This window comes from Galeopterus variegatus, unplaced genomic scaffold, assembly GCF_000696425.1.
Source record: "Galeopterus variegatus unplaced genomic scaffold, G_variegatus-3.0.2 Scaffold682, whole genome shotgun sequence".
In the NCBI taxonomy this organism is placed as follows: Eukaryota; Metazoa; Chordata; class Mammalia; order Dermoptera; family Cynocephalidae; genus Galeopterus; species Galeopterus variegatus.
Window position 1 is genome coordinate 241,504 of NW_007726793.1, and position 25,155 is coordinate 266,658.

Below are 25,155 nucleotides of genomic sequence, written 5' to 3' on the forward strand. Positions count from 1 at the left end.
CTATCTGAGTTTGTATTTGACTTACCAAATGTTTCTGGTCTTTTTGTACCTAACTTTCATTCTATATTATATTCTTAGGTATCAATTTTTGAAAAATGCCTGTAAGATTTAGGCACTGTAACTGTAATTCAAAAAAGAGAAAAATTATTTCATGTGCACTGGATACAACTGAATGTATAAGGATTTATAGGGAGTTATCACCATTTCAGGACTGGCATCTTATCTAGTGATTATATATATCCAATAGACTCTAATGTTTACATCCATGTACAAATAATCAGACACTAGAAAACATGTAGTTGGACTTCCGATCAAAGTGGTGGTATAGACGGTACCCAGTGTCACCCTCACCCACAATCAACCAATTTACAACTATTAAACAACTGCCAAGCTGGGGCCACTACAGCTCGGGGGAAGAGGAGGAGAGAACTACGGAATTCATGAAGGCAGAAGAAGCCACGATGAGAGAAAAGAAGGACTGCTCCAATCGTTTCAAGCCCCGGCCACTTCAAGGCTGGCCTTGGTGAGCAAACGGAGCAAAAGATGGCAAAAGCCACAGCTGTGCCATTCTTATGCAGTTGTTTGGAGTCTGCAGGGGAGAAGAGGGCCTTGGTGGCCCCCAGGCCAGCAAGCCCACTAACAGGATTCCTGTGGACCCATATAGGAGCAAGGGGCCACAGACAACTGAAAAAAGAAGCCACTCAGAGGCTGGTGAGTCATTGCAAGGAACCGGCGCATGGCCCACCCCATGGGAAGTGTTTGGAGTGGGGGGGGTGGGGGAGACAGGCCCACTGCCGGAACATTGGGGCACAGCATGGACAGCTGATCTGCCCCAGCAATCAGCGCAGGACCATTCAGTGAAGACTGGTCAGGAATACGGAACAGCAGGGGATGCAGTTTGATGAAAAGACTCAGGCCCAGACCAGAGTTTCCACACAACCCAGGTGTACAGGACCTCACAAGACCCAGAAGTGCTTACAAGGTCAACCATTAAAACTTGAGCTGCACAAAAAGCCTTCCACAGAGAATCAGTAGCAAAGCAGCAATTTAGCTCAACCACAGGGCTCAAGGGCTGGTCCCCACAGGAAGTTCCCCGATTTTAGAAGTAACCAAAGGACAACAAATTAGTTCCAGTACAGAGTTTAAGTGGTGGCGGCAGCTAATAATACAACACAGAACTGAAAGAAAACACAAAACACCCACAGATCAAAGACAAACCTCTGACATTAACCAGTAAAGGCCTAGCACCATCAAAGAACACCTATAAAACCTAGAAGGACCAAAAGCCCCCCAAGCTCCTAAGCCAGGGTGGAGGGAGGGCCAAGGCCCTCAGCCATGTCACATCCAGCCCAGTGACAACCACCAGGCCACTGCTGGAAGCACCCCAGGCTCCCAAGCCAGGGTGGTGGGAGGATGAGGGCTTCAGCCATGCCCCCACTGTCATACACATCCAGCCCAGCAATGACCACCAAGTTGCATCTGGAAGTGCCCTGGGATCCCCTGCTGGAATGGTGGTGCCACGGGCCTCAACCATGCCCCTCATCCTATCCTCCTCCCCTTTCCCTTCTGCCCCTACCCCCAACTGCTCCACAACATCTTAGAATGTAAAAATAATAATAAATTTTTTAAAAAGAAAACATGTAGTTGTAAATAATGCTCTGTACTCCTATGTCCCTGAATTAGCAACACACACACACATACACACCTCTCTACACACAAATATATGGCTTAAAATACGCTGCTTCATAAGGGTGAGTTATATACATATGGGAAAGATTTTTCACAAAAGGTTTCTCACTTGAGTCTTCATATTTAGTTAGAGAATTTACTTCTTTTCTGCTCCTTCTCAAGGTCAGATAAATAGGGTATAAAGAACAATAACAATAATAACATGTTAGTATTTATTGAATACATACTGTGTATGTGTTAAATAATATACAAGGCATTTAATATATATATATTAATATATATTTAATATATATACAGTCAGGAGACACACACACACACACACAGAACAGAAACACACACTATTTTAATTCTTACAATAACCTTATGATACTCCTTCCTTTGAGGAAGGAAGAAATAAATATTTTATGAAAAAAAGAGAAGATCTAAAATTAAAAGACATATACAGTGTTTGGTTAACACTAGGTCCAACTATGTGTTTTTGAATGAGGCATCAATTTTTCCATTACGTTAATGAAATAAATAACAAATCAGCATTAAGGTGAGGCATTCACTTACACACCAGCACGTGGAGAGACTACTGTACACTTCTGCATTGTTTACCATAAAAACAAAATCCTAAGACCAGATACTAAATCTGTAATACTGAGACTTGTTCTTTACTGAACTGGGTTTTATAGAACTCTCTTTCCCATCCCTTTCCTCTCAAAAGCATTTCTTGGATTTATTTAACTAACATTAGGTTCACATCTTACAAACGTTAAGAGCACAGATTCTGGAGGCAGATCATCCGGGTTCGAATCTCTTCTCCACATACGAGCTAGCTGACCTATCTGGGCCTATATCCCCTGATGTGTAATACAGATATATTTCTAGTACTACCTCCTGGGATTGCCATGAGGATTAAATGAGAACCTATTTGTAAAGGGCGACATCTGGCCAGCACTGGAAACCCAGGCAATCTGGTTTGAGAATCTGTACTTTTAACCATTACGTGATGTAAGCCAAATGCTATTTTGTGATTATAGAAACAAGACAGTATTTTTACAAAGACTAAAACTAGGAGGAAAGCTTTTTTAAAACAAATAACTGAGAGGCCTCCTTAATAAATCAGGCACTCTACTGGGGATACAGAATGAATGAAATGTAGTCTCCACTCTTGAAAAGGACATAGTCCACCAAAAGACACAGATATATTAATGTCAATTATACAGTTACTTTAAACTGCCATATTAGTACTAAAAGGAAAATGTTATGACACAAAAACAGATTGGCTTAGTCTGGGAAAACCAAAAAGTTGTCACAGAGGTAAAACGTAAGGTAGGCCTTGAGCCCTAAATTGGAGGAATGTTTCATAAAGAGATTACATTAGAAAAGACTTGGACATATGTTGCATCTGAGAAACAATTACTCAAAAGTCATACTAGAGCTCAAGAAGCAGGTGGGGGACATGTGGGAGGAAGGGTTGGGCAGGCAGGTTGAACTTATGTGCCATACATACGGAGCTAAGAAGACCCATGAACAATAGTGGGTATTAGAATGTTTTATCCAGGTAAGTAACATAGTAAGATCAAAGATTTTAGAGAGATAACTCCAAAGTAATGAGAAAGATGGGTTAAAAGGAGTTAACACTAGAAGAACAAATCAGTTTCAATTCCGAGAGCAGGAGCATATAATTTATGAATACCAAAGGGGATTTTACTATTTGTACTTTCCATTTCCTAAAAAAAAATATACTACAGTTTTCGAATATAAGAATTGTATTGCTATTAATTAAGTTCTAGGAATGAAAAGAAATCAAGGAATTTGATAATTAAAACTTTTACAAAAAAAATGTTTCACATCTTAAGTAGCATCATTTTGATCATAATGACCCAAATACCTCTGCACGGGTTGTTTTCTGCCTGGCCTTAAAAATGTTACTTGTAGTAGTAAATAAAAGGTCATCAAAGGAATCAAGTAAATAAGATATCCAAATTAAGAATCAGATCATAAAGATTAGGGAAATCAATTTTTAAAGTTTATTAAGGAAAATATTTCTCATTAAAATTGTTTCCATCCTAAATCCCAACAATCTTTCTGCATGATCCATAAAAGAATCAAACACATTTGTCATTAAAGCAAGTGCTTTGGACATGGTATATATTCTCTCCAGGCTGGCAGTGCTAACTATCAGAAAATTAAACTTTTCCTAAATGGAAAATCCAGGACTTCACCCTGAAACATAAACCCTGCGGCTGAAATATGGCCTTCTTCCTTTATAGAAGTACTCAGATCCCAGCTAGTTGTAATACTTTCTGCTTTCAAAAGCCAGGCCAAAGTACAGTAATGCTATCCTTACTGAAAACAGAGGGAAGATGGTACCATGTTTAACGTTTTCTAATCTGCTCCTTATCAGAATATCTGAGGGTCTGGATTGTAACCATACACCTGCATTAAAAATCAATTGCCTTACCCTCAATATGTCAAAATGTTATCAGGAAGCCCTCTGTCTGAGATCTGATGTCCAAATGACTGCATAGAGCTTTCTCCTTCTCTGTTGCCCTATCTGTTTCAGTAAAATGAAACCCGGTATTTATTGACATTTCCTTTCAGAAGACAGTTCCTTTAAATACAAGACATGTTCTTTTCCTACCAGCAGAGGGAGTCCTGATCCACTTCCTGAGCTTTGAGACTGCTCAATTAAGTCTCTCAGGGATTCTCCAGGAGGAATGTAAGTTTCATCCTGTTCTAACCCAATGCTGTACCGAGGTCTGGTTTCTTGTCTTTTATACCTAAAAATAGAGAGACAAAGATAATTTTAGATACTGAAATGCAATGGCAGGGGTAAAACATTACAGATAAAACAGTAACCACAGCAGGTTTTACTTTAGCACATAAATATAGTACAAGATTAAATGCTTAGCATTAGTTACCTTTAGTTATGGCTTCCAAAATAAAAATCATAATTATTTTGTTAACCTACTTTTTAAAATAAACTAGATGTTTTTACTCAGTCTTAACTATCTACAATTTTTCTTTATTCCTTTCAATTGCATACAACCAAGCCAACTACATCCTGTGAGTGTTTCCAAATAGCTCCAGTATTAACTCCCTAAAATCTTTTCTTTTAAGGTCCCTAAATAATTAAAAATGCAAATTTTTGGTTTATAAGAAAACATTACAGCTAACTCTATCATCTAAGGTAACACATAAGGCAATAACAGATAAATGAAATAAAATTATACTTTAAAAACTTTTTGTCAATAATTACAATGTCTTCAATTAGAAATGAATTTATTTGAATCAACTAATCTACCCATTTGCTGAGTATCACAAATGAGTATTAAATTGTTCAAAGGGCAAATGATATGAATATAATAATCCTTAATATTTCATAAAGTTGAAAATAAGTTCTTAGGTGACTGAAAATAATTTGTAACTACCATACTTAACTTTAATATAATAACTGAACTTAATTTATTTTAATAATCTATAAATCATACTTAAAATCTCTTAATGCTAAGAGGAATTTTTTAGCTCAGGAAATAAATTACCCAAGCCACTCTTAGAATCAAACCTAAGCAGTCCCTGAATTCCCTAACTATCCTAGGTTACCTAAGGATGAAATATTTATCCAGGTAGTTTTGATGTCTGAAGTAGAAATGAGATAGGTATCTATTTATAACTTCATTAGATAAATATTTATGAGTGGTAACAGATATTTTCAGTTAAATAAAAGATCTAATTAGGTCAAAGAAATCTGTGGTAAAAAATGCCAACACGCAAAAGCAATAGAATGTTAGTATAAGGAATATACTATAAACTCAAAATTCTACATCCACATATTGGGAACGTACCTGAAGTAACAGAATAAAATGATAAGGACCAAAAGCAAACTACAGACAGTCACAGATATAAGTAAGGCCTTGTGGTGTACAGATCCATCAACAAAATCTGGAAATAAAAAGAAAGAGAACTGTAACGCAGAGAATACTTTCACCTAAAAATTAGAAAGCAACTCTATGTGCTTGCTAAGTGTCACATGCAAGACACGAAAGGTCCTTTTAACATGCTAATTGATAAGAAAGAATACATATATACTCTAATAAGTTTGACTAGCATGAATCATCATTCATCATCCACGCACTTATTTCAAGAACACACATTTATTTTTCTCAGGAAGGAACAGGCTTCTTTGGAAGCAACAGGGTAAAACCACAAAAAGAATATGAGCAAGGGTAAAATATAAGTAGGAAGCTCATCTTCATTCAAGATTCAGCGGATGTGTTCACAGATTCTTCTCACGTGGTTTCTGGAGCAATCTATACCATGAGTTTGGATTAAAAAACGAGTACACATTCATTGTACATAAAACACAGAGTCATCTTATAATGGATACAAAAGAGGATTCTTCAAATGTTGCCAAATATAGAATGTATTGCTTAATTTTTCATAAATGAAATCATACTTTAAAAGAATGATGTGATTCAGCCAAAAGATATGTGATACTTTTATAGAACAAATTATTAAATACAAGGGGTCTTTAAAAAGTTCATGGAAGGAATCATATTACCTATTACTTCAATTTTTCCACAAAGTTTTTGAAGTACTAATGTATTACTCATTTTGTTTTAACTTCAGTTCTTGACAAATCAGATCTACCTAGAGCATAACTTATCAAACTTTATATAAATAAAAATGACTTAGCTTTATACAAATGCATATTTACTGACTTTAACCCAAGAGATTTTTAATCAAAGTACTTTTTTTAACGATCATCCCAGGTGATTTTTATGTAGGTGGTCTCTGGGACATATTTGAAAAACCTGACTTAAAACCAGGTGCACTTATATAGTAACAAAATTAGCAGTGTTCTTATTAAGGGCACCGCATGCCCTTGAGAGTATGATTACTATTACTTGATTTTAAAAGGCAGTATTGTAATTTATGAGTTTGGTGGCTACAAACAAGAGGTTTTCCAACTGTGCTGTATACCTTGAACTACATAGCCACCTAGATATTTGGCTGAGGCCTTATCCTACCTATGTGACTTATTTTCATTCAAAAGAATTATGTGTTCCATGAAGAAAAACTAAAGAGCACCATTAAAATTAAAAACAAACAGCAAAAACCCACCACCTCCTTTATAACTAGATTGTTTTCCTTTCTATAATATTGTGAATTTTCCAAAACAACATTTTTTCTGCAACATGATTTTATTTTTTTCCTTTTTGTCTTTTTTTACTGACCGGTAACAGGATCGCAACCCTCGGTGTCGCGCCCGTACCGGGGACCGGCAACGGGATTGCAACCCTTGGTGTTGCACCCGCACCGCGCTCAGCCAGTGAGCGGGAACCGGTCTCCACATGGGATCCGAACCCTCGGCGGGAGTGCCGCCGCACTCCCAAGCAGCGCATTCTCCAGTGCGCCACCGGGCCGGCCCTGCAACGTGATTTTTAAAAATTACGTAGTATTATACACAGAGACATCCTAATTAGAAAGCCAATCTTCTACTGTTGTATATTTAGGAGATTACAAACATTCTGTTTAACACTTCTTTACCACAATATATAAAGTTCTACAATGAACACTCTTACACATACATCTTTGCATAGTTCCATGATTATTTCCTTAATTAAGATTCTTAGAAGTAGAATTATAAGTTCAAAAAACATATATTTTAGGTCTTCCAGTACATATTGTTAAAAAGCCTTTTAAGAGATTGGAAAGGGCCGGCCCGGTGGCGCACTGCATAGTGCGCCGCTTGGGAAGCGCGGCGGCGCTCCCGTCCGAGGGTTCGGATCCCACATACAGACCGGCTCCCGCTCACTGGCTGAGCGAGGCGCGGGAGCAACACCAAGGCTTGCAATCCCGTTGCCGGTCCCCGGTCCGGTACGGGGGCAACACTGAGGGTTGCGATCCGTTGCCGGACACGGAAAAAAGACAAAAAAAAAAAAAAGAGATTGGAAAAGTTTCTACAAGGGTACTTCAAAGAGTTCATGGGAAAAATAGAATTTAAAAGATAATATGAATCTTTCACTAAACTTTTTGAATTACCCTGTACTTCACCATCAATGTGAATATATGTTTTAATTATTTTGAAACAATTTCAGCCTTACAGAAAAACTGTAAGAATAAAGAACTTCAATATGCCTTTCACCCGAGGTTTCTCATTGTTAACATTTTATCCTATTTGTTTTATCATTTTCTTGCTCTCGTTCAGTACCTCTCTCTCATTTCTATTTATTTTTATTTGCTTATTTATTTATTTGTATGTCTGTATGATTTGGGGGTCATCTGAAGTTGCAGACATAATGCTCCTACCCATTTATAAATTCTTCAGAGCCTACTTCCCGAGAACCAGAGACATTGTCTTACCAAATAGTAATACAATTACCAAAATCTGGAAATTAACATGAACATATAAGTTGGAAAATAAATCTTACTTTGAAATATTTCAGAAAAAGTTTGGATTATTTAAACTATAACCCGCAGATCTTTGTACTAATTTCTTGTCCAAACCTCATGATGGTAAATGTTATAATTTACTCATTAGTCTAAAATATAAATGCTTACTTCCAATACTTAGTTAAATAGGAGTGGCAAGAGTGGGCATCTTTGTCTTGTTCCTCTTATTAAGGAAAGAGCTTTCAAGAGAAAGAAATAAAAGGCAACCAGATTGGAAAAGATGAAGTAAATTGTCCCTGTTTTTAGATGACATGATCCTATATATAGGGAAGCCTAAAGACTCTACAAAAAAACCTCTTAGAGTAGATAAATGATTTCAGCAAAGTTGCAGGATACAAAATCAACACACAAAAATCAGTAGCACTTTAATGCTACAACAATGAACTAGCAGAAAAAGAAATCAAGAAAGCTAGCCCATTTACAACAGTCACCAAAAAAAAAAAAAATAAAATATCTAGGAATAAAGTTAATCAAGGATGTGAAAGCTCTCTCTATGATGAGAACAACAAATCAATGTTGAAAGAAATTAAAGAGAACACAAGAAGATGGAAAGATATTCCATGCTCTTGGATTGGAAGAATTAACATTGTGAAAATGTCCATATTACCCAAAGTGACTTACAAATTCAATGCAATCCCCATCAAAATACCAATGACATTCTTCACAGACTTAGAAAAAAAAACAATCATAACATTCACATGGAGCAAAAAAAGACCCTGAATAGACAAAGCAATCTTGAGCAAAAAATAAATAAATAAATAAAGCTGGAGACATAACACTACCTGACTTCAAATTATACTACAAAGCTATAGTAACCAAAACAGCATGCACTGGCATAAAAATAGACACATGGACCAGTGAAACAGAACAGAGAACCCAGAAATCAGCCACTACACCTATAGCCAACTGATCTTCAAGAAAGGCACCAAGAACATACACTGGGAAAAAGACTGCTCTTTGATAAATGGTGCTGGAAAAATCAGACATCCATATGTAGAAAAATGAAACTAAACCCATACCTCTCGCCATATACCAAAATCAACTCAAAATGAATTAAAGAATGAAATATACATCTTGAAACTATAAAACTCCTAAAAGAAAATACAGGGGAAACACTTCAGTTAGTACCACTGGGCAAAAACTTTAGGAATATGACCCCCAAAGCACAGGCAACAGGAGGAAAATAAATAAATGGGATTATATCAAACTAAAAAGCTTCTGCGTAGCAAAAGAAACAACAGAGTGAAAAGACAACCAACAGAGTGGAAGAAAATTTTTGCAAAATATGCATCTGACAAAGGATTAATATCCAGAATATACAAGGAACTCAAACAACTTCCCAGTAATAAAAACAAGAAACCTGATTTAAAAATTGGCAAAGGAGCTGAATAGGCATTTCCCAAAGGAAGATATGTGAATGGTCAACAGACACATGAGAAAATGCTCAACACCACTCAGCATCCAGGAAATGCAAATCAAAACCACATTAACTCTCCAGTTAGACTGTCTGTTAGCAAAAAGGCAGAGAATAACAAATGCTGGCGAGGATGCAGAGAAAGGGGAACCCTCCTACACTGTTGATGGGACTGTAGATTAGTGCAGCCATTATGGAAAACAATACAGAGTTTCCTTAAACAACTACAGACAGAACTCCCATATGACCTAGCTATGCCACTGCTGGGTATATATCCAAAGGAATGGAAATTATCATGTCGAAGGGACACTTGTACTCCCATGTTTATTGCAGCTCTATTTACAACAGCCAAGAGTTGGAACAAATGTAAATGCCCACCATCAGATGAGTGGATAAGGAAAACATGGTATATTTATACAATGGAATACTACTCTGTAATACTGTCATTTGCAGCAACATGGATGAACTTAGAGAAAATTATATTAAATGAAATGAGCCAGGTATAGAAAGAGAAATACCACATGTTCTCACCTATATGTGGGAGCTAATTAAATAAATAAATAAATAAACAAATAAATTTTAAAAAGAAAAAAAGATACAACAATCACAAAAAGACATTGAACTTTTTAAGAGAAGAGAACAGAACTGAGTTTGCCAGGGGTGGCAAACAGGGAATGGGAGGGAGGAAGGGAGGAATTAGTAAAGGGCCACAAAAATCAATTACATTGTATAATGCCGAATATATGAATTATCCTGATTTGAACATCACATATTGCACACAGGTATTGATATTCGATGCTGTACCCCACAGATGTGTACAAACAACTATGTTCCAATAAAAAAAATTAAAAATGTATTAATAAATAAAAATAAAATATATGTGCTTAACAACTATTTATGATGCATACTATCTGAAAAATGTTAATGAAAAGTAGTCTGTATCTGAAAAGACTAAATGAGAGACCACTAAAAATATGGAGTTTTATATTAATAAATTCAGATACATTGCTAATTTTCTAGAAAAAAAGAGTCCAGGAACTCAGACCACTACAGTACAAAAAGCCACTCAGGCTTTAACACAAACAGGAATCATATATAATTAGCACATTCATTGTCTGAAATGTGTTTCTTAGCAAATCTTGAAAATAATTTGTAGGCTCTTAAAAGCGTGCTAAAAAAAAATTTTTTTTTTCCTTTTTGTCTTTTTCCGTGTCCGGCAACGGATTGCAACCCTCAGTGTTGCCCCCGTACCGGACCGGGACCGGCAACGGAATCGCAACCCTCGGTGTTGCTCCCATGCCTCGCTCAGCCAGTGAGCGGGAACCGGTCTGTATGTGGGATCCGAACCCTCGGCGGGAGCACCACCACACTCCCAAAGCGGTGCACTATAGCAGTGCGCCACCAGGCCGGCCCCAAGCATGCTAAAATTTTACACAATGAATTGTCTTAGTAAAAATTTCTTCCATTCCTCCCCCACTTAGGTTAGATACAGAATTAATGATAGACCCACGATGTCACAACACCTCAGCCAGTGAAAGCACAATTCACAATGTTTTCAAACTTATACAGGCATACAAATACCACAGCACATTACATGCAAAGACTGCCACTGGAAACTCAGCTTAAAATATATTTTCAATTCTAAAGATAACAAAAGCTTTATTTTGCAGAAATCTAAGGAGAATGCCAGGTACTCAACTAAAACTAGAACTAACCAGATAATCACAACATATTATCAGTATAGGAAAACATAGTACTTTTTCTTTCCAGTGAAATAATTTTACTAAAACTCTCAGCTTCACCACATTTTATTTTCCAAGTTAATGCAGAATACAGAATACAACCTGAACTACAAGAACACTATATTTATTACTCACCTTATTATATTTTTGATTTATGAGAGCAATGAGACTAGAAAGGACCTAAGGGATTCTTTTTCAACACATCAAGCACTTTATTTAAGGCTAGCATTACCTTTCCATTTTCCTTTTCTTTGCCCTAATAACCCTATCCCCTGCAGCCTCATCTACTGCCTTGTTGTCTTCTTTCATGAGTAGGTGATCTTTATCAATAAACCTTTTGTTTCTGTTGGTCACACTGGTCATGTTTTAGTCTGCCATTACCTGTGCTCAAAGCATTAACAATGTAAACATTCAAGTCACTGCCAGAGCCTTGGAAAGTGAACACTTCCAGATACCTATCAGGCAAAGAGCAAAGCCTACAGTTCTCTCTAGGGTAGGAGATTTCTACCTGTGCTGTCACTCCAGCTGCTCAGGGAAGAAGAACCTAGAACTCCTGAGGGAAGTCTGGTTCACTCTGAGAGGCAAGTAAGAATCACCAGGGGCTTTAAAACAAAACTGCATTCTGTCACTACTGTCTCCTCTCTGATAATTAAGTGGTTTGTAACTGCTTAAAACACCAGGACAGTGCATATAGTACACTTTCAATAAAAACACTGTAAACATGTATATGATGGAGGCAAAAAAAAAAAAAAAAAAGGCAGCAGCTCTGTGGTATGACTATGTAAAAAAGCCAGTGCTCTCAGACCACAGTCTGCAGTGACTTCTACCTGACCCCAAAACGAGTGGGCCAATAAAGTGAGGTGGAATCTGCAGAGACCTTGTCTAGGCACTGCTTGGGATCCTCAGGGTTCAAAGCAGTAAACTCTAATGCCACTAATGCTTCCAAAACCAATTGCCTTACATAATCCTCAGTAGAATCCACCAGCCAGCCCTGCATCATCCTCCCCATACTGCCTTGAACCAAGAACTTGTCTTCTCATTACTCCTATTCTTATTTTCAAAGCATTTTCACTCTGTCCTCCAGAAACTTATTCTATTTTGAAATTTTCCTACATTTTTAACCTCATCAGATAATACTCCATCACCTTCCTAGTCCTAACAAGTATGTGGCTCCATCTCTCTAAAATTATGAAATTTTCTCCAACCAGCCATGCTATTTTATACTGCTATATTTTGCAAATGCTTCTCCAACATTACAAACCAGAACTCCACACTTAACTATTGCCTCAGTTTAGATCCACTGCTTCTCACAGGCTATGCAAACTTGGGAAAGTTAATAGACCTTTCTGTGTTGCAATTTCCTCATCTTTAAAATAGGAATAATAATCATAAATTCTTGTGGAGTTGTTGTGATGCTGAAGTGGATTAATTAATGTAATACTTAGCACAATGCTTAGCTTATGTTAGCTATTTCAATTTTTAAATTTTTATCCATTTAGCTTATCCTGCCTTGTCTGCTTTGCAAAATCTTGTTCATCCTTAAAGTCCTGTTCAAGTATCACTTCTGTGAAGTTATTTTAACACCTTCCCACCCCAGACAGAGCTAGCCACTCTTGTGTCCTTAATACACTTTACAATCTAATTCTGCTCCTGAGATATTCCTGACCAAATATAATCTAATTATTTACATGCTTCTCTTGGGAGCAAGAATTTTCTTCATCCATTTCTATATTCTTAACACCTAGCATGGTGCCTGACAAAGTTTTTTTTTAAATGTCTTTGAGGTTTTGATGTGAACTATCATGAGTCAGTGTTGTACAGCTTTCTAGACTACAGCAGAAACAAATGTTATAAAAAGTTACCAAAGGGGCTGGCCTGGTGGCGCACTGGACAGTGCGCCACTTGGGAAGCGCGGCGGCGCTCCCGCCCGAGGGTTCGGATCCCACATACGGACCGGTTCCCGCTCACTGGCTGAGCGAGGCGCGGGAGCAACACTGAGGGTTGCAATCCCGTTGCTGGTCCCCGGTCCGGTACGGGGGCAACACTGGGGGTTGGGATCCATTGCCGGACACGGAAAAAGACCAAAAAAAAAAAAAAAAAAAGTTACCAAAGCCATGAAATTCCATAATATTTTGTTGGAAAAATTTTCACTTCTCCTGAAAAATCATTTTAAATCACTTATACAGTAAAAGACTTAGGACTTAAAACTACAACAATTACGTATCATTTATTTTGTGGTGAGAGCAAGGAGGAGAAAGGAAACATGGGAGCTGTTTCTAACAAAAAGTCTTTGAGGATGTAATATTTATCTTTTTTAATGAGATATGTAAGTTTTGAAATAAAAAACTTGTATACATCTCCATTTTATAAATATACTGATATATGATTTGACTAAAAAAGTCTAGCATAATCAAAAGAAATGTCATAGAGCAAATAGTCTTTGATTCAGTCCTTTATAAGGTTTTTACTTTTTTTAACTTACACATTGTAATTGTACATACTTATGGTGTACAATCTTATATTTTGATACACTTTACAATTTATAATGATTGGGTCAGGGTAGTTAATGTATCAATTGTTTCATGCGTTTATCATTTCTTTGTGAGAAAAACATTCAAAAGCCTCTACTCCAGCTATTATGAAACATACAAAATGTAACTGTTAACCACAGTCATCCTACTATGCAATAGAACACCAGAACTTATTCTTCCTATCTATTGGTAATTTTGTACCCATTGGCCAGCCTCTCCCTGCCCACCCCACCTCCCCCCTTCTCTCCCCAGTCTCTGGTAAGGACTATTCCATTCTCTACTTCTATAATATCAACTTTTTTTTTTCTTAGATTCCACATATGAGTAAGATCACATGGTATTTGTCTTTCTGTGCCTGGCTAACTTCATTCAACATAATGACCTCCAAGTCTACCCGTGTTGCTGCAAAATCCTTTTAGAGCTGAATAATATTCCATTGTGTATATATTAAAGGTCTTTATTATTTCAAATGAATGTAGGCATAAGATAGTTTTTGAGTAAAATACAACTTCTGAATAACTTTTAGGGGTAAGCATAAAACACTGACTCCCTCTTTGACCCTCCTGCAACATACTATAATCTTTAGAAACTGTAGTTTTCTGAAGGGAAGTGGGGAGAAGTTAAGGTAATAAAAATCATAAGAGTGAAGCTACATACATCTATTTTCTCAAGAACTACTTGAACGTGCCTTTGAATGACAGCTTCATTACATCATCTTGTCTCAGTATTGTTCCCCAGCAGTGGAAAATGGTGCAGGTAGATTAATTTGGAACAGAGAGAACAGTTCCATTTTTCTTTTCATTGTGCCTAAAGCTTTTCCAACCCAGAAGCGTGCCTCATCTTACCTCTGTTTTTCAATGGAGGCAGTGTAGGGTGTAGGTCTTTATTACATTCGTTCCTCTCTGTGCAGCATTCAATTGATCTTCTCTGATGAGGAATAGGAGTGTCCTAAAATTGAACCAAAACAGCTATTAGTGGGTTTCCTCTAAATTTCAAAGTTGCATCATCTAAAACTTTAAAAATTTTCACTATATAGATAATTCATTTCAAATTCTCAATCTTTACTCAATCATCTTGAAATTGCTATTTTCTGTCAAGTAATTTCTTTCAAATTACCATGTATTGTGTTATTACAACTTCTCCATTTCAACAAAATTATTACTACATTTATAATAACCAGTGCATATAGTGTAAACTGAGGAGAAAGGCTTGGCTTAATGCAATTAGCTAAATTGGATTTTGAGGAAGACGATCAAATGGGACACTAAGAAAGAAATTAACAGCAAAAATAAAAAGAATATTTGATTTCAAAATGAAGGGGAATTGCCCCATTGAGAATTTTCAATTATTTTCCAAATTACGAAAAATGTGCTGGCCAGGAAAAATTGTTTTATCTTTCCTGAAACTTGTTGGAAATTCTGCAAATGAAAGGTTATAAAGTAGAATCAAGTTATCTTCCTTACCCGACACTGAAAATCTGAGCCTTCTAGTCCTAGACATCCAGAAGTGACCACAGGCATCCCAGAATCATCTTCTTCTATCATTGTGAAACAATATCCGTCTGTGCTAAAGACCAAACAGGCACAGTGAGTGGGTGGGTGAGTGAGTGGGGAGGGAGAGGGAGGGAGAGGGAGATGGGGAGGGAGAGAGAGAGGAGGGGGAGGGGGAGAGAGAGAGAGAGAGACAGTGGGAGACAGAGGGAGAGAGAGGGAGAGACAGAGGGAGACAGAGGGAGACAGAGAGAGAGAGAGGGAGAGAGAGGGAGGGGGAGAGAGAGAGGGAGCAGGAATAGGGAGGGAGTGTGTGTGTGTGTGTGTGTGTGTGTGTGTGTGTGTGTGTGTGTGTGTGTGTCTGTCTGTCTGTCTAGGAGAAAGGAAATGAATGATGTGTATCATTTGTCTCACTGCAAACAAGCAGAAAGTCAATGATCTTTATGGGTTACAATCTATTGAGAGAATCCCAAAACTTCCTTTTATGAAAGCAGATTTAATTATCACATAAACATTTGCTGATGTCCTCTTTGGAAACCTGTGAGAAAGAAGTATCTGAAATTTCTATATAACATATATCAGTAATTACCATTAATAACCATATACACCAATTCCTGACACTTATTTTGGCCCTTCACAGATACCATTTTTCCAGACAAATCCAGACAACAACTCTGTAAGGAAGGTTGTTCTATTCTCACCTTCTATATGAGGAAACTGAGGCTTGGAGAGCTTGAGTAATTTTCCAAAGGTTGTATAGTTAGTTAGTGAGAGAGAGAGCAAGGGTTCGAACACATGTAAGTGAACCTTTATGCTGGTTCTACTTGCTCTGAGATAGTGAAATACAGTTATATCTTACTAAGGCACAAAAATTAAAGAAAGGCAGGAGTTGGGATCGGCACATCATAACTGAGGCAATGAAGATACTGTCATTTGGTACCTGGGCTTCTGGGCTGGACTGTTATTTGAAGAAACTAAGCTTGGTGGTAAGGAGTCTAGGCTTCAGTGGGGGTGGAGTAAGGATGGACAACAGAAAAAAGAGTTTGGACAAAACAATGGAAAGGAAAAAAATTAATTTCTGTATGGTTTTCTAAATTAAAATTAACTTTCACTTATTCTGTGTCATTTAATACCTTCAACAATACTAAGAAAGTAATATTATTTCTGTCTTTCAGATGAGGAAATCGAAGTTATAAGAGAGTAATAAACAAGGTCAGAGAACAAACAGTTACAGAATCAGGCCTTTCATCAAGAGCCTCTCACTTCATTCCCACATGTTTTCTGCTATTCTCCCCCTGGGACTAGAATGGAAAAACAGGAACTGCTATATATAGAACTATTTGTAAACAGACATTACTGTCTTCACAAATTTGGGTGATGCATGCCAGCAAACTCTCGATACAAGTCATAAACTACTACTGCATGTCTTAAAAAATAAAGTACTAAACTCTATCTCCATCCTTTTCTCATACATAGGCACACTCAGCATCCAAGACAGATATGACAGCACAGTCCTGAAAGGTCATGGGAAGAAGGCTCTGAGAATGGTATTAGCCATGATTTGTGGGTTTGTCTATTATGCATTAGTGGTAGCAGCCTTCTGCCATACATTAGCCCTTCAGTTATATCAACACCCTTAGAATTGTTTACTCAGTTTATAAGTCTCAAGTAATCCAAAATACCTCAGTTTATAAGAACTAGCAAAGCAAAGTTCAAACATACTAATGAACAGCTAGGAAGCACCAATGATAAATCTCTCTGTTAGACTAAGGTCAAATGCATGAATATTGTTGTGGAAGAAAGAGTGCTTCTGAACAGCCTATGCTCTGTATTCTTCGGGGCTTTACAGAAATTGCTATGAAAATGTAAAGTGTGTAAATGCTGAAGCAATAAACAAAATAGCTGTTGCATGGAAATTTACTTTAAACAGTATGAATGAGCAATACTAGTGATTTTTAAAATTTTTTTCCTACATATTTAGTCTGTATATATAACTCACATTTCTCATTAAAAGCAATAATTAAGTATCAGAAATAACCGTCTTCCTAATATTCTGATATTCAGAGTCCATAGGACTAGAGACCAATACAATATGCTAAATCTAAAGACTAATTTCTCCTTAATAGGGGCTGTCTGGTTAGCTCAAGTTGGTTAGAGTGCAGCCTGATAACACCAAGGTCACGGTTCGGATCCCTGGATACTGGCGAGCCACCAAAAAAAAAAAGTTTACACTCTCCTTAATCATGAGTTCCCTTTACTCTAAATCTGAATATATACTTATAAGAATAAAAAAGGGAATAATAAAAGCAGGTAAAGCTGTTGGCAAATTGCTTTTATAATGTCCTAAGATCTATTTTTAAAAAAATCAGGGAGAGTAAATTCAAGCTTTAAAAATACACTCCATCATCTCCAAAGAGGGAGGAGCTTAAAGTACAAAGAGGGGATGCGGAGGGAGAGAGACCCTGGAGAAAAGAATCAAGATCTCATAAGTCATAAACTCAGAAAGGAATCAAATGTTTAGATGGAGGACAAGAAAGGTGGTGAGAGAGCCATTTCTTCAATGAAGCAAAAATAATTTATAAGCTTCTTAGTGAAACTGCTATCTAGCAAGGGATATTAACTGGAACTAGAAGTAGAATTACACAAGCTTAGGAATTTCTTGAGAACTTTCAACTCTCAAGCAAGCACAAATGTAAACAAAGCTATGCTCCAAAGTCAAAGCTCATCAACTCTGCCCACCACTAAGAGAGGATGCTGGCTGTCACAAAGGGCAATTAACTCTTACCATTGGCTTATTTAAACATTCTGCTACGTGGTGGCCATGTTTTAGCTCTGTTTTGTATATAGCTTATTACCCCATCGATCCCACTATGTTGAAAGTGATAATAACAAGGGATGAAGAATCATAAAGGAAATAAAAGTAAAAATAATTTTAAACAAAATTGAAAGTAGTGAGATGTATTCATGAGTGCACGATGACTCATCTGACTAGAGTAATGATTATGAATGAAAAAAAGACAATTGATGTTAACATTTCAAAACGCTGTTCCTGTGTTATAGGCAAAGAAAAGTGATTAACACAATGGAACCACAGTTGAGTGTTTATCAAGATAACCAGTCATCGGTGCTGAATGCCTCTTGACATGATGTTAAATCATGAAAAAGCAAAGCACTTGAGAATTTAAAGGTTCCGTGAGGTCAAAGAGGAATGATAATACAACTTTTGTTGTTTCGGACGGTTCTTCAGGCTCATGGTTCCTTAAATTGGCCAAATATTCCAAAAGCAAAGGCCCATTGAGAAAGATCATTAGAGGATTAACTGCCTCAAGAGATTTTCAGCATGCCCATGTGAACAGGTACTAGCAAGAAAGCACTAAACCCGTTTTAAAGCTTTGAGGGACAAAGGGATGCTCCTTTTGGTGGATGTACATCCAGAGACCACAATAACTCCTCTCACTTACAGTCAAAGGGATTTATCACAGCCTTTCGGAACCTGACTCCTTCATTAGTTGTTGGAGAATGGCTAGAAACCAATTTCACAGGATGTCTAAAACTGCACTGACAGCATCTTTACTTAACATGAGGTTCGGCATTCACAAGATTTACCCAAGCTTTGGTCCCTTTAACTCTAGTTTTCAGTAAGATCTTATGTTTATTTATTGCAAACCCCTGGGTTGTTCAAACACAGCCACCACAGTTGAGAAAAGACTACTGCAGAACTTTTCCTCTAACTAGTTTAGATCTTTATAAAGATTAATTTAACTATAAAATATTTTTAAACTACTAGTTAAAAAGAGTTTATGTTATCCTCAATCAGGTGATTGAAAATTTTAAAGCAGTATTTTAAATTTTCCCAGGATAAGATTTAATTATGTAAATGGGTATCTGCACAATTGCATCTGCCCACAAGAATTAACAATTCTCTTGACTGATCAATATTTATTCCAATTTCTTCAGTAGGAGTTGGGAAAATATACAAAAATGGTCAGGGCCCCTCAGACGTTCAGAATCTTGCCAAGTATTTGATTTAAAAACGCACGTGCACCCAGGTGTCCTGGGTTATGGACTTAAGTATAAAGGACAAGCCAAGCAGCTCTGATCCACAGGCCCCCTCCCCACCCCAGGGATGCCCCCAGGGGGCCATGGGAAGGCCGCTACTGCTGTTGGAGGCTGTTGCTGCAAGTTGTTACTGCCAGTGCTCCCAGGATGCCCCAAGAGGTGAGCACAGCTGCTGCTGCTGCTAAGGACTGAGCTTGTGTCGTCTGCCAATGGCTCCCAGGACCTTTCCCAATTACCTAGCTTGTGGATCTGCACGTGAGGGGTCTGGTGACCCAGTGTGTACAATGGGTTTGAAGGGTCTGAGCCCTAGCCCTGACAATACAAAAGGAAACTTAGTATAACTAAAATAATGAAGCGTTTTGGCTTTAGTTATGAATTGCTTTAACAATACAATAGTCCCCTACCCTACAATTGGTGTAGTCTGTAGCTTTACAGTTATGTAATACTAGAATTCTTAAACTTCTTTCGAATTGTTTTTAAGTTTCAGTCAGAATTAATTTCCAAAGACTGGTTGATTCTAGGTCATCTGTAAATAGTCCTTGAAAACATCCTGTCTTCCAAAATATGTAAGGGAATAGTTCCCAAGGTCACAGGTAAACTCAAATACACATACAAATTTTAGATAACTAAAACATTTTAGTTAACTAAAACAGCTGAAGACGGCTTACAGCTTTGTTAACAGTGGCTCATTTTACACACATGACTGAGCACGCTGTGACTCAGGTGAAGTCAGGTGCTGAGAATGCAAAGGTCAGGAAGATGAGCCTTTGCTCCTGAGGAGCTCACAGGCTACTGAGGCCACCAAGCCCAGAGGAGAGAAAGCGATCCAACTTCAAGCGGTTGGGACAGAAATCATAAGCTACCTAAGTGTTTTCCACTGATTGACAAATAAGCAAAACAAGAACCTTGAGCAGGGGTAATTACCAAAGTAACAGAATCTGAAGATTTGGGTTTTTTCCCCCTATCATCTTCAGATGGATGGATTCCCACAGTGGTGAAGGAAAATAGAGTAAAATAAAAAGGTACCCCAAAAGTTCATGAAAGTATTCGTATTATTTTTTAATTCCATTTTTCCACAAACTTTTTGAAGTACCCTCTATATGAAGCTCTCCTGTCACCTTTCTGGCTTTTCCTCTGAGGGGTGATAGTATTGGAGGAAGGTGAAGTTACAACATTAATGACAAAGTCCCAATGCGAGATATGCCTTTTTATTTTATCCTCCAGGACATGTAACTATCATACCCTTCTCTGGCACCCATTCCAAATGATTTAACATTTTGTTCACTTTTTCTGTAAGGTACAAGATTTTTTGAACTTGTCTCAGTTTTCACATTCAACAAGCATTCACATATTTTCTCCCCCAGCACCCTGTGTCAACCCTCACTCTCTCTCACCTGGACTGCTCTGAGAGCCTTCTAGCAGCACATCCCCTCTCCTCTCTCTTGACTCCAAGAAAGTATGGAACTTCCTGATAAATCTTATGTTTTCTTCCTCTGCTCAAAAACCTTCGATGGTTCTCTCTGTATAATTTTAAAGAGTCCTACACTATTCATTTTTTATTAAGTCAACCAACAAATTGGGCCCATTTAACATTCTCATTTGTGATTAATGAGACGCATAAAAGGAGAGTTAGTTCTTATAAAAGACTCCAAAAGCAAATTTGAAATCACAGCCTCTTACATCTAAACTCCAAGTTCTAATAAAGGACTCATCATTTGCATAAGTGCAATGGTTTGAAAACAATATCCCCTACTGGAAAAAAAGAATCATAAGGCTCAATGTCTAAATGGGCAACAGTGATAAAAACTGGATGGCTTATAATGAAGTTCTGCATGCAAGGTACCATGCATAAGCTAACCAGAACAATGCACACTTTAAATACTCTGAGACCTTGAGTCTGAAAATTCACACCACTGCACTCAGCAAGAGGTTCAAAAGGTCTGGGTAAATACAAACTTTGTAAAAAGGCTCACAGCCCCTAAGCTTTTCCTTCTGGCCCCTGTGACTCTTCAAGATATACAGCTGGAGACGTAACTAATTCCTCATTTAAGCAGCCTGGTGTCACTTGCACATCCTGTGCAAACATACAATTTGATTTATTACACCTGTAAATCCTGAAAACTGCCCAGGCAGGAGAATTCTTGGTCAGAACTCAATAAGATAAATGAGGAAGTATTATAAATTATCCCTGAAAAAAGAGTAAAATTTTTTAGAAATGGATAGACGTGTGAGGAAGTAGAGGAACCTGGGAGAGGTGTTGAGACAGGGACAAAAGGACTATGACAGGCCACACCAAGGAAAACAAGGGTAACTAAAGCCAGACTAGATTACATAGAGAAAAACATAAACAATCAAGGCTGAGATAACACCTGCTAGGACAGGAAAATGAGACAGAACACTGGCATGGTGAAAGCCACATAAGAAGAGTTACTCGGGGAGACTGCAGAGTTCAAGGCATGCAGAGGTGGTCTGTGGTGCTAGGAATAGAATTTGGAAATGGAATTCGAAGGATCACAATGCAAAATGACACCTGGAAAGATATTTCGGAGACAGACATTATCTTGAGAAGACAGGACAGTGGCTTCACCCCTTAATTTGAATTACAAATATAAAAAAGCCTCTAATACTGTGTTCAGTCATGAAATATTTGCACTAGATTGTCTAACATGCATGACATGAGCAATGGAAATGGATTGGATTTTGTAAGCAGACACATAAGTACCTGACAGAGATTAGCCAAGAATGATATTAGCCTTGGCTAACTGATAGTAATTGATATTCCTGGCGAAGAGTTTACAAGTCTCTGAACTTTGCACATGTTCTCTGAATTATCGTGGAGGGCTTCAGAATACCTGTTAAGCATAATGCACTCTTCATTCTTGGCCTCCTTTTAGATTATTCTCTCCAAGGAGGTGGAAGTGGTAATGAACATGAAACCTACCCACAACACCGTTTTGCTAAGACCTGCCCAGTACAATGCCTCACAACAGACGACTTCAACCAGCCCTTATCTAAGGCATACAAAAGCACACCCTTGTCCTTAAAACTGTTTTACCTAGGAGTACGATATTTAGTGCAGTATTATTCAAGGTGAGTTCTCCTGTAGGCCAGAATACTGCTTGATACCAGTCTGTGAAGAGGTTAATACAGAAATTGAAACTGTATAGTAATTTGAGAGGAAAAATTTATGTGTCGAATCTAAATAACAGGAAATAGAAAAAAATGGGGCATATAATTCGCAAGTATTTTTAAATTCATTTTTCTAATAATTCATTTTTATTGTACTTTAGGAAAGTAGCAGTGTATGACTTATTGGGAAACAGGACTATCTTCCATCAGAGATAGCTTCAGAAGTACTGACTCAGAGGGCAAAGAGTAGAGTGTGGGCTTACAGGAATGGAAGTAGAAAGCCATGAATTTATCCTGGGTTTTAAGACGAACAAAAGTAGCCCCTCTGATTCACACATGATTGATCTCAGTGCACAAGCAGACTCAACTGGAGTCAATACCTTATTAGCAATATGCATGTGCACTTGACTCAAGAGTACATATTCGCTCCTTTGAGAACTAGTGTCAAGGTTGGCTGCTGCAAGAATTCAGGACTTTGAAATATTGACCACAATTTTTTCATCATATCATCATAACTAATGAAAGTTACTTAACCTTTCAGAGCCTCTGATTTCTCACCTGAAAAATATAGATAATGCTACATTCTTGATAGGAGTGTTGTGATGATTAAAGATAGGTGAAAGTAAACATGCAACTATTTATAAAAGTTCCAAAAAATACTAGTTTTATGTTGGCTTCTACAAGTTAACCCATTCATGTTGACTGTAATGGTATAGTCATGCTCTTGAGGGGTTCCATTGTTACTGCTGCTGTTTTTGTTTCTTTTTCTTGTATTTTTGTTTTCTTTTTCTTTGCTATCATAAATCAAAGTTTGGCAACCATATAATTCACAGCCCATTCCAATCTGGCATCCATCTCTACTACATTAAATATCTCTAAACTGCAGTTATCAATGTTAATAAATATGACTGCCATGTTTCAGTTCTTACCCCACTTGACCTCTAATAGCATCCAACACAGCTGATCTTATTACCTCCCTCTGTAAACGTGGCTTCATTGATATCATACTCACTGCTTTACTGCTCTTAGCCTCTCAGGGACATCCTCCTTTACCTAAGCATTATGTGTCTCAAGGCTTAGTCCTACTCTGGTAGGCTGGATTGTTCTACTATTGATCTCAAATCTTCATGCTTCACCATAGCCATGATTTACCCTTGACTTTGAGCAAGACTATGTCACTTGATTTGGTAAATAATAAGTTAGAGAACATGACACAAGCAGAAGTTTTAAGAGGTTTCTCTCTCACACTCACATGAAAAAGAATATGCCCTGAGAAGCTGCTGGTCCATCAAGAATGAAGAAACATGCAGCAGGCCTGAAGTCAAGCAACAACTTGAAGTCAAGCCCACATAAGCCCACCAGAGCCCAGTATAGCTGCAGCCCACTTATAAACCTCTGAAGGAAAAAATAAATGTCTTTGATTGGAAACCACTGTGATTTTGAGGCTGTTTTACAGCAAATATGGACTAATTAATGCTCTATTCACTCAGTTCTCTCTCTTCAACCTCTTTTCTGAGCTCCAGATCCATATCCCACTGCCCACTCTTTGATATCTCCACTTGGAAGTGTCAAAATCCTCAAACTTAGCATGTCCAAATTGGGACTTGGTTCTTGTCCTCCATACTCTTCCGTTAAAAGGCAACTAAATCTACTTCCAAGCACTTGTAAAGTCCTCTTGTCACCCTCTCCCATATTCAATCCATCAACACACAACTTTACCTCAAATATTTCTCAAATATACCCAACTCTGTCCTGCACCAGCACCTCCCCAGTTCAAGGTCAGTTTTTCCTCATATGAACTGTTCTTACTAAATCCACTTTTCAATTTCTCTGACCTAACTGTTGTTCTTGAATTCCCTTTGTCTCCTTCTAATACATTCAATACTCTTCAGCAAAGAAAATTTTTCAAAAATTCAAATCAGATTAGTTCATCTTCACTGCCACTCCTTTATAAACACCTCCTTCAAAGGCTTCTCAATGCTTTTAGGAATAAGACCAACATTCTTAATATAGTGTACCAGGTCAGTAATCTTTCCTGGTCTACAGGTTCAACTCCTACCACATCTCCTCCTATTTTCTGTGCTCTAGGAAAACCAGTCTCCTTTGAACATGCCAAGCTTTTCCCTCCCAAAACCAAGCATTTCCACTGCAGTTAGTGCTGCCTTAACATTTTCTCCCAAACCAACTTAGGACATTTAAATGACTTATAAGGAAAATAGGACAAACTATTTGAAATTGGGATAGTTTTAGAAAATCCTGAACATCTGACCACCAGGACAATAGCTCAAATGACACATAGATGTATTCTGAATACTACAAACAAAATAGTAAAATACCCCCAATTTGCTTCCTCCTGCTGATTTTCCTTTGTTCAGAATATATTTGAACTTTCCTGACACTTTTTCTGTTTACTGTAAAGAGAGTATTTCCCGGGAAAAACTGTCTGAGCTTTGGAATCATTATACCTTGGCACAAAAGTCAGTAATCCCAACTTTGTTCTATAGTACAGGAACCAAGTTACTAAACCTTTCAAAGTTGAGTTGTTTTGCTGTTTAAATGAGATATATATTTATGAATATACCCAACTTTCCTCCCTGTGTCACTCAGTTAATATGTATTTTTTGTGTTAAATATACTAAGTTCCCAGGATACAC

General features: G+C 37.6%; 1 protein-coding gene across 2 annotated transcripts in view; it reads right to left on the minus strand.

The window, feature by feature from the left end:
• The window catches only part of BMPR1B (bone morphogenetic protein receptor, type IB), a 58,049-nt gene that overhangs the window by 24,210 nt on the left and 8,684 nt on the right, over nucleotides 1-25,155 (minus strand). The window contains exons 3-6 of one of the 2 annotated variants that reach the window (XM_008571336.1): nucleotides 15,287-15,389; nucleotides 14,669-14,771; nucleotides 5,526-5,622; nucleotides 4,322-4,460 (exon numbers count right to left, since the gene is read on the minus strand). In XM_008571336.1, coding sequence (XP_008569558.1) covers nucleotides 4,322-4,460; nucleotides 5,526-5,622; nucleotides 14,669-14,771; nucleotides 15,287-15,389 — 442 coding nt within the window. The remainder of the gene's footprint in view (nucleotides 1-4,321; nucleotides 4,461-5,525; nucleotides 5,623-14,668; nucleotides 14,772-15,286; nucleotides 15,390-25,155) is intronic. The other variant, XM_008571337.1, reaches the window with a different exon arrangement.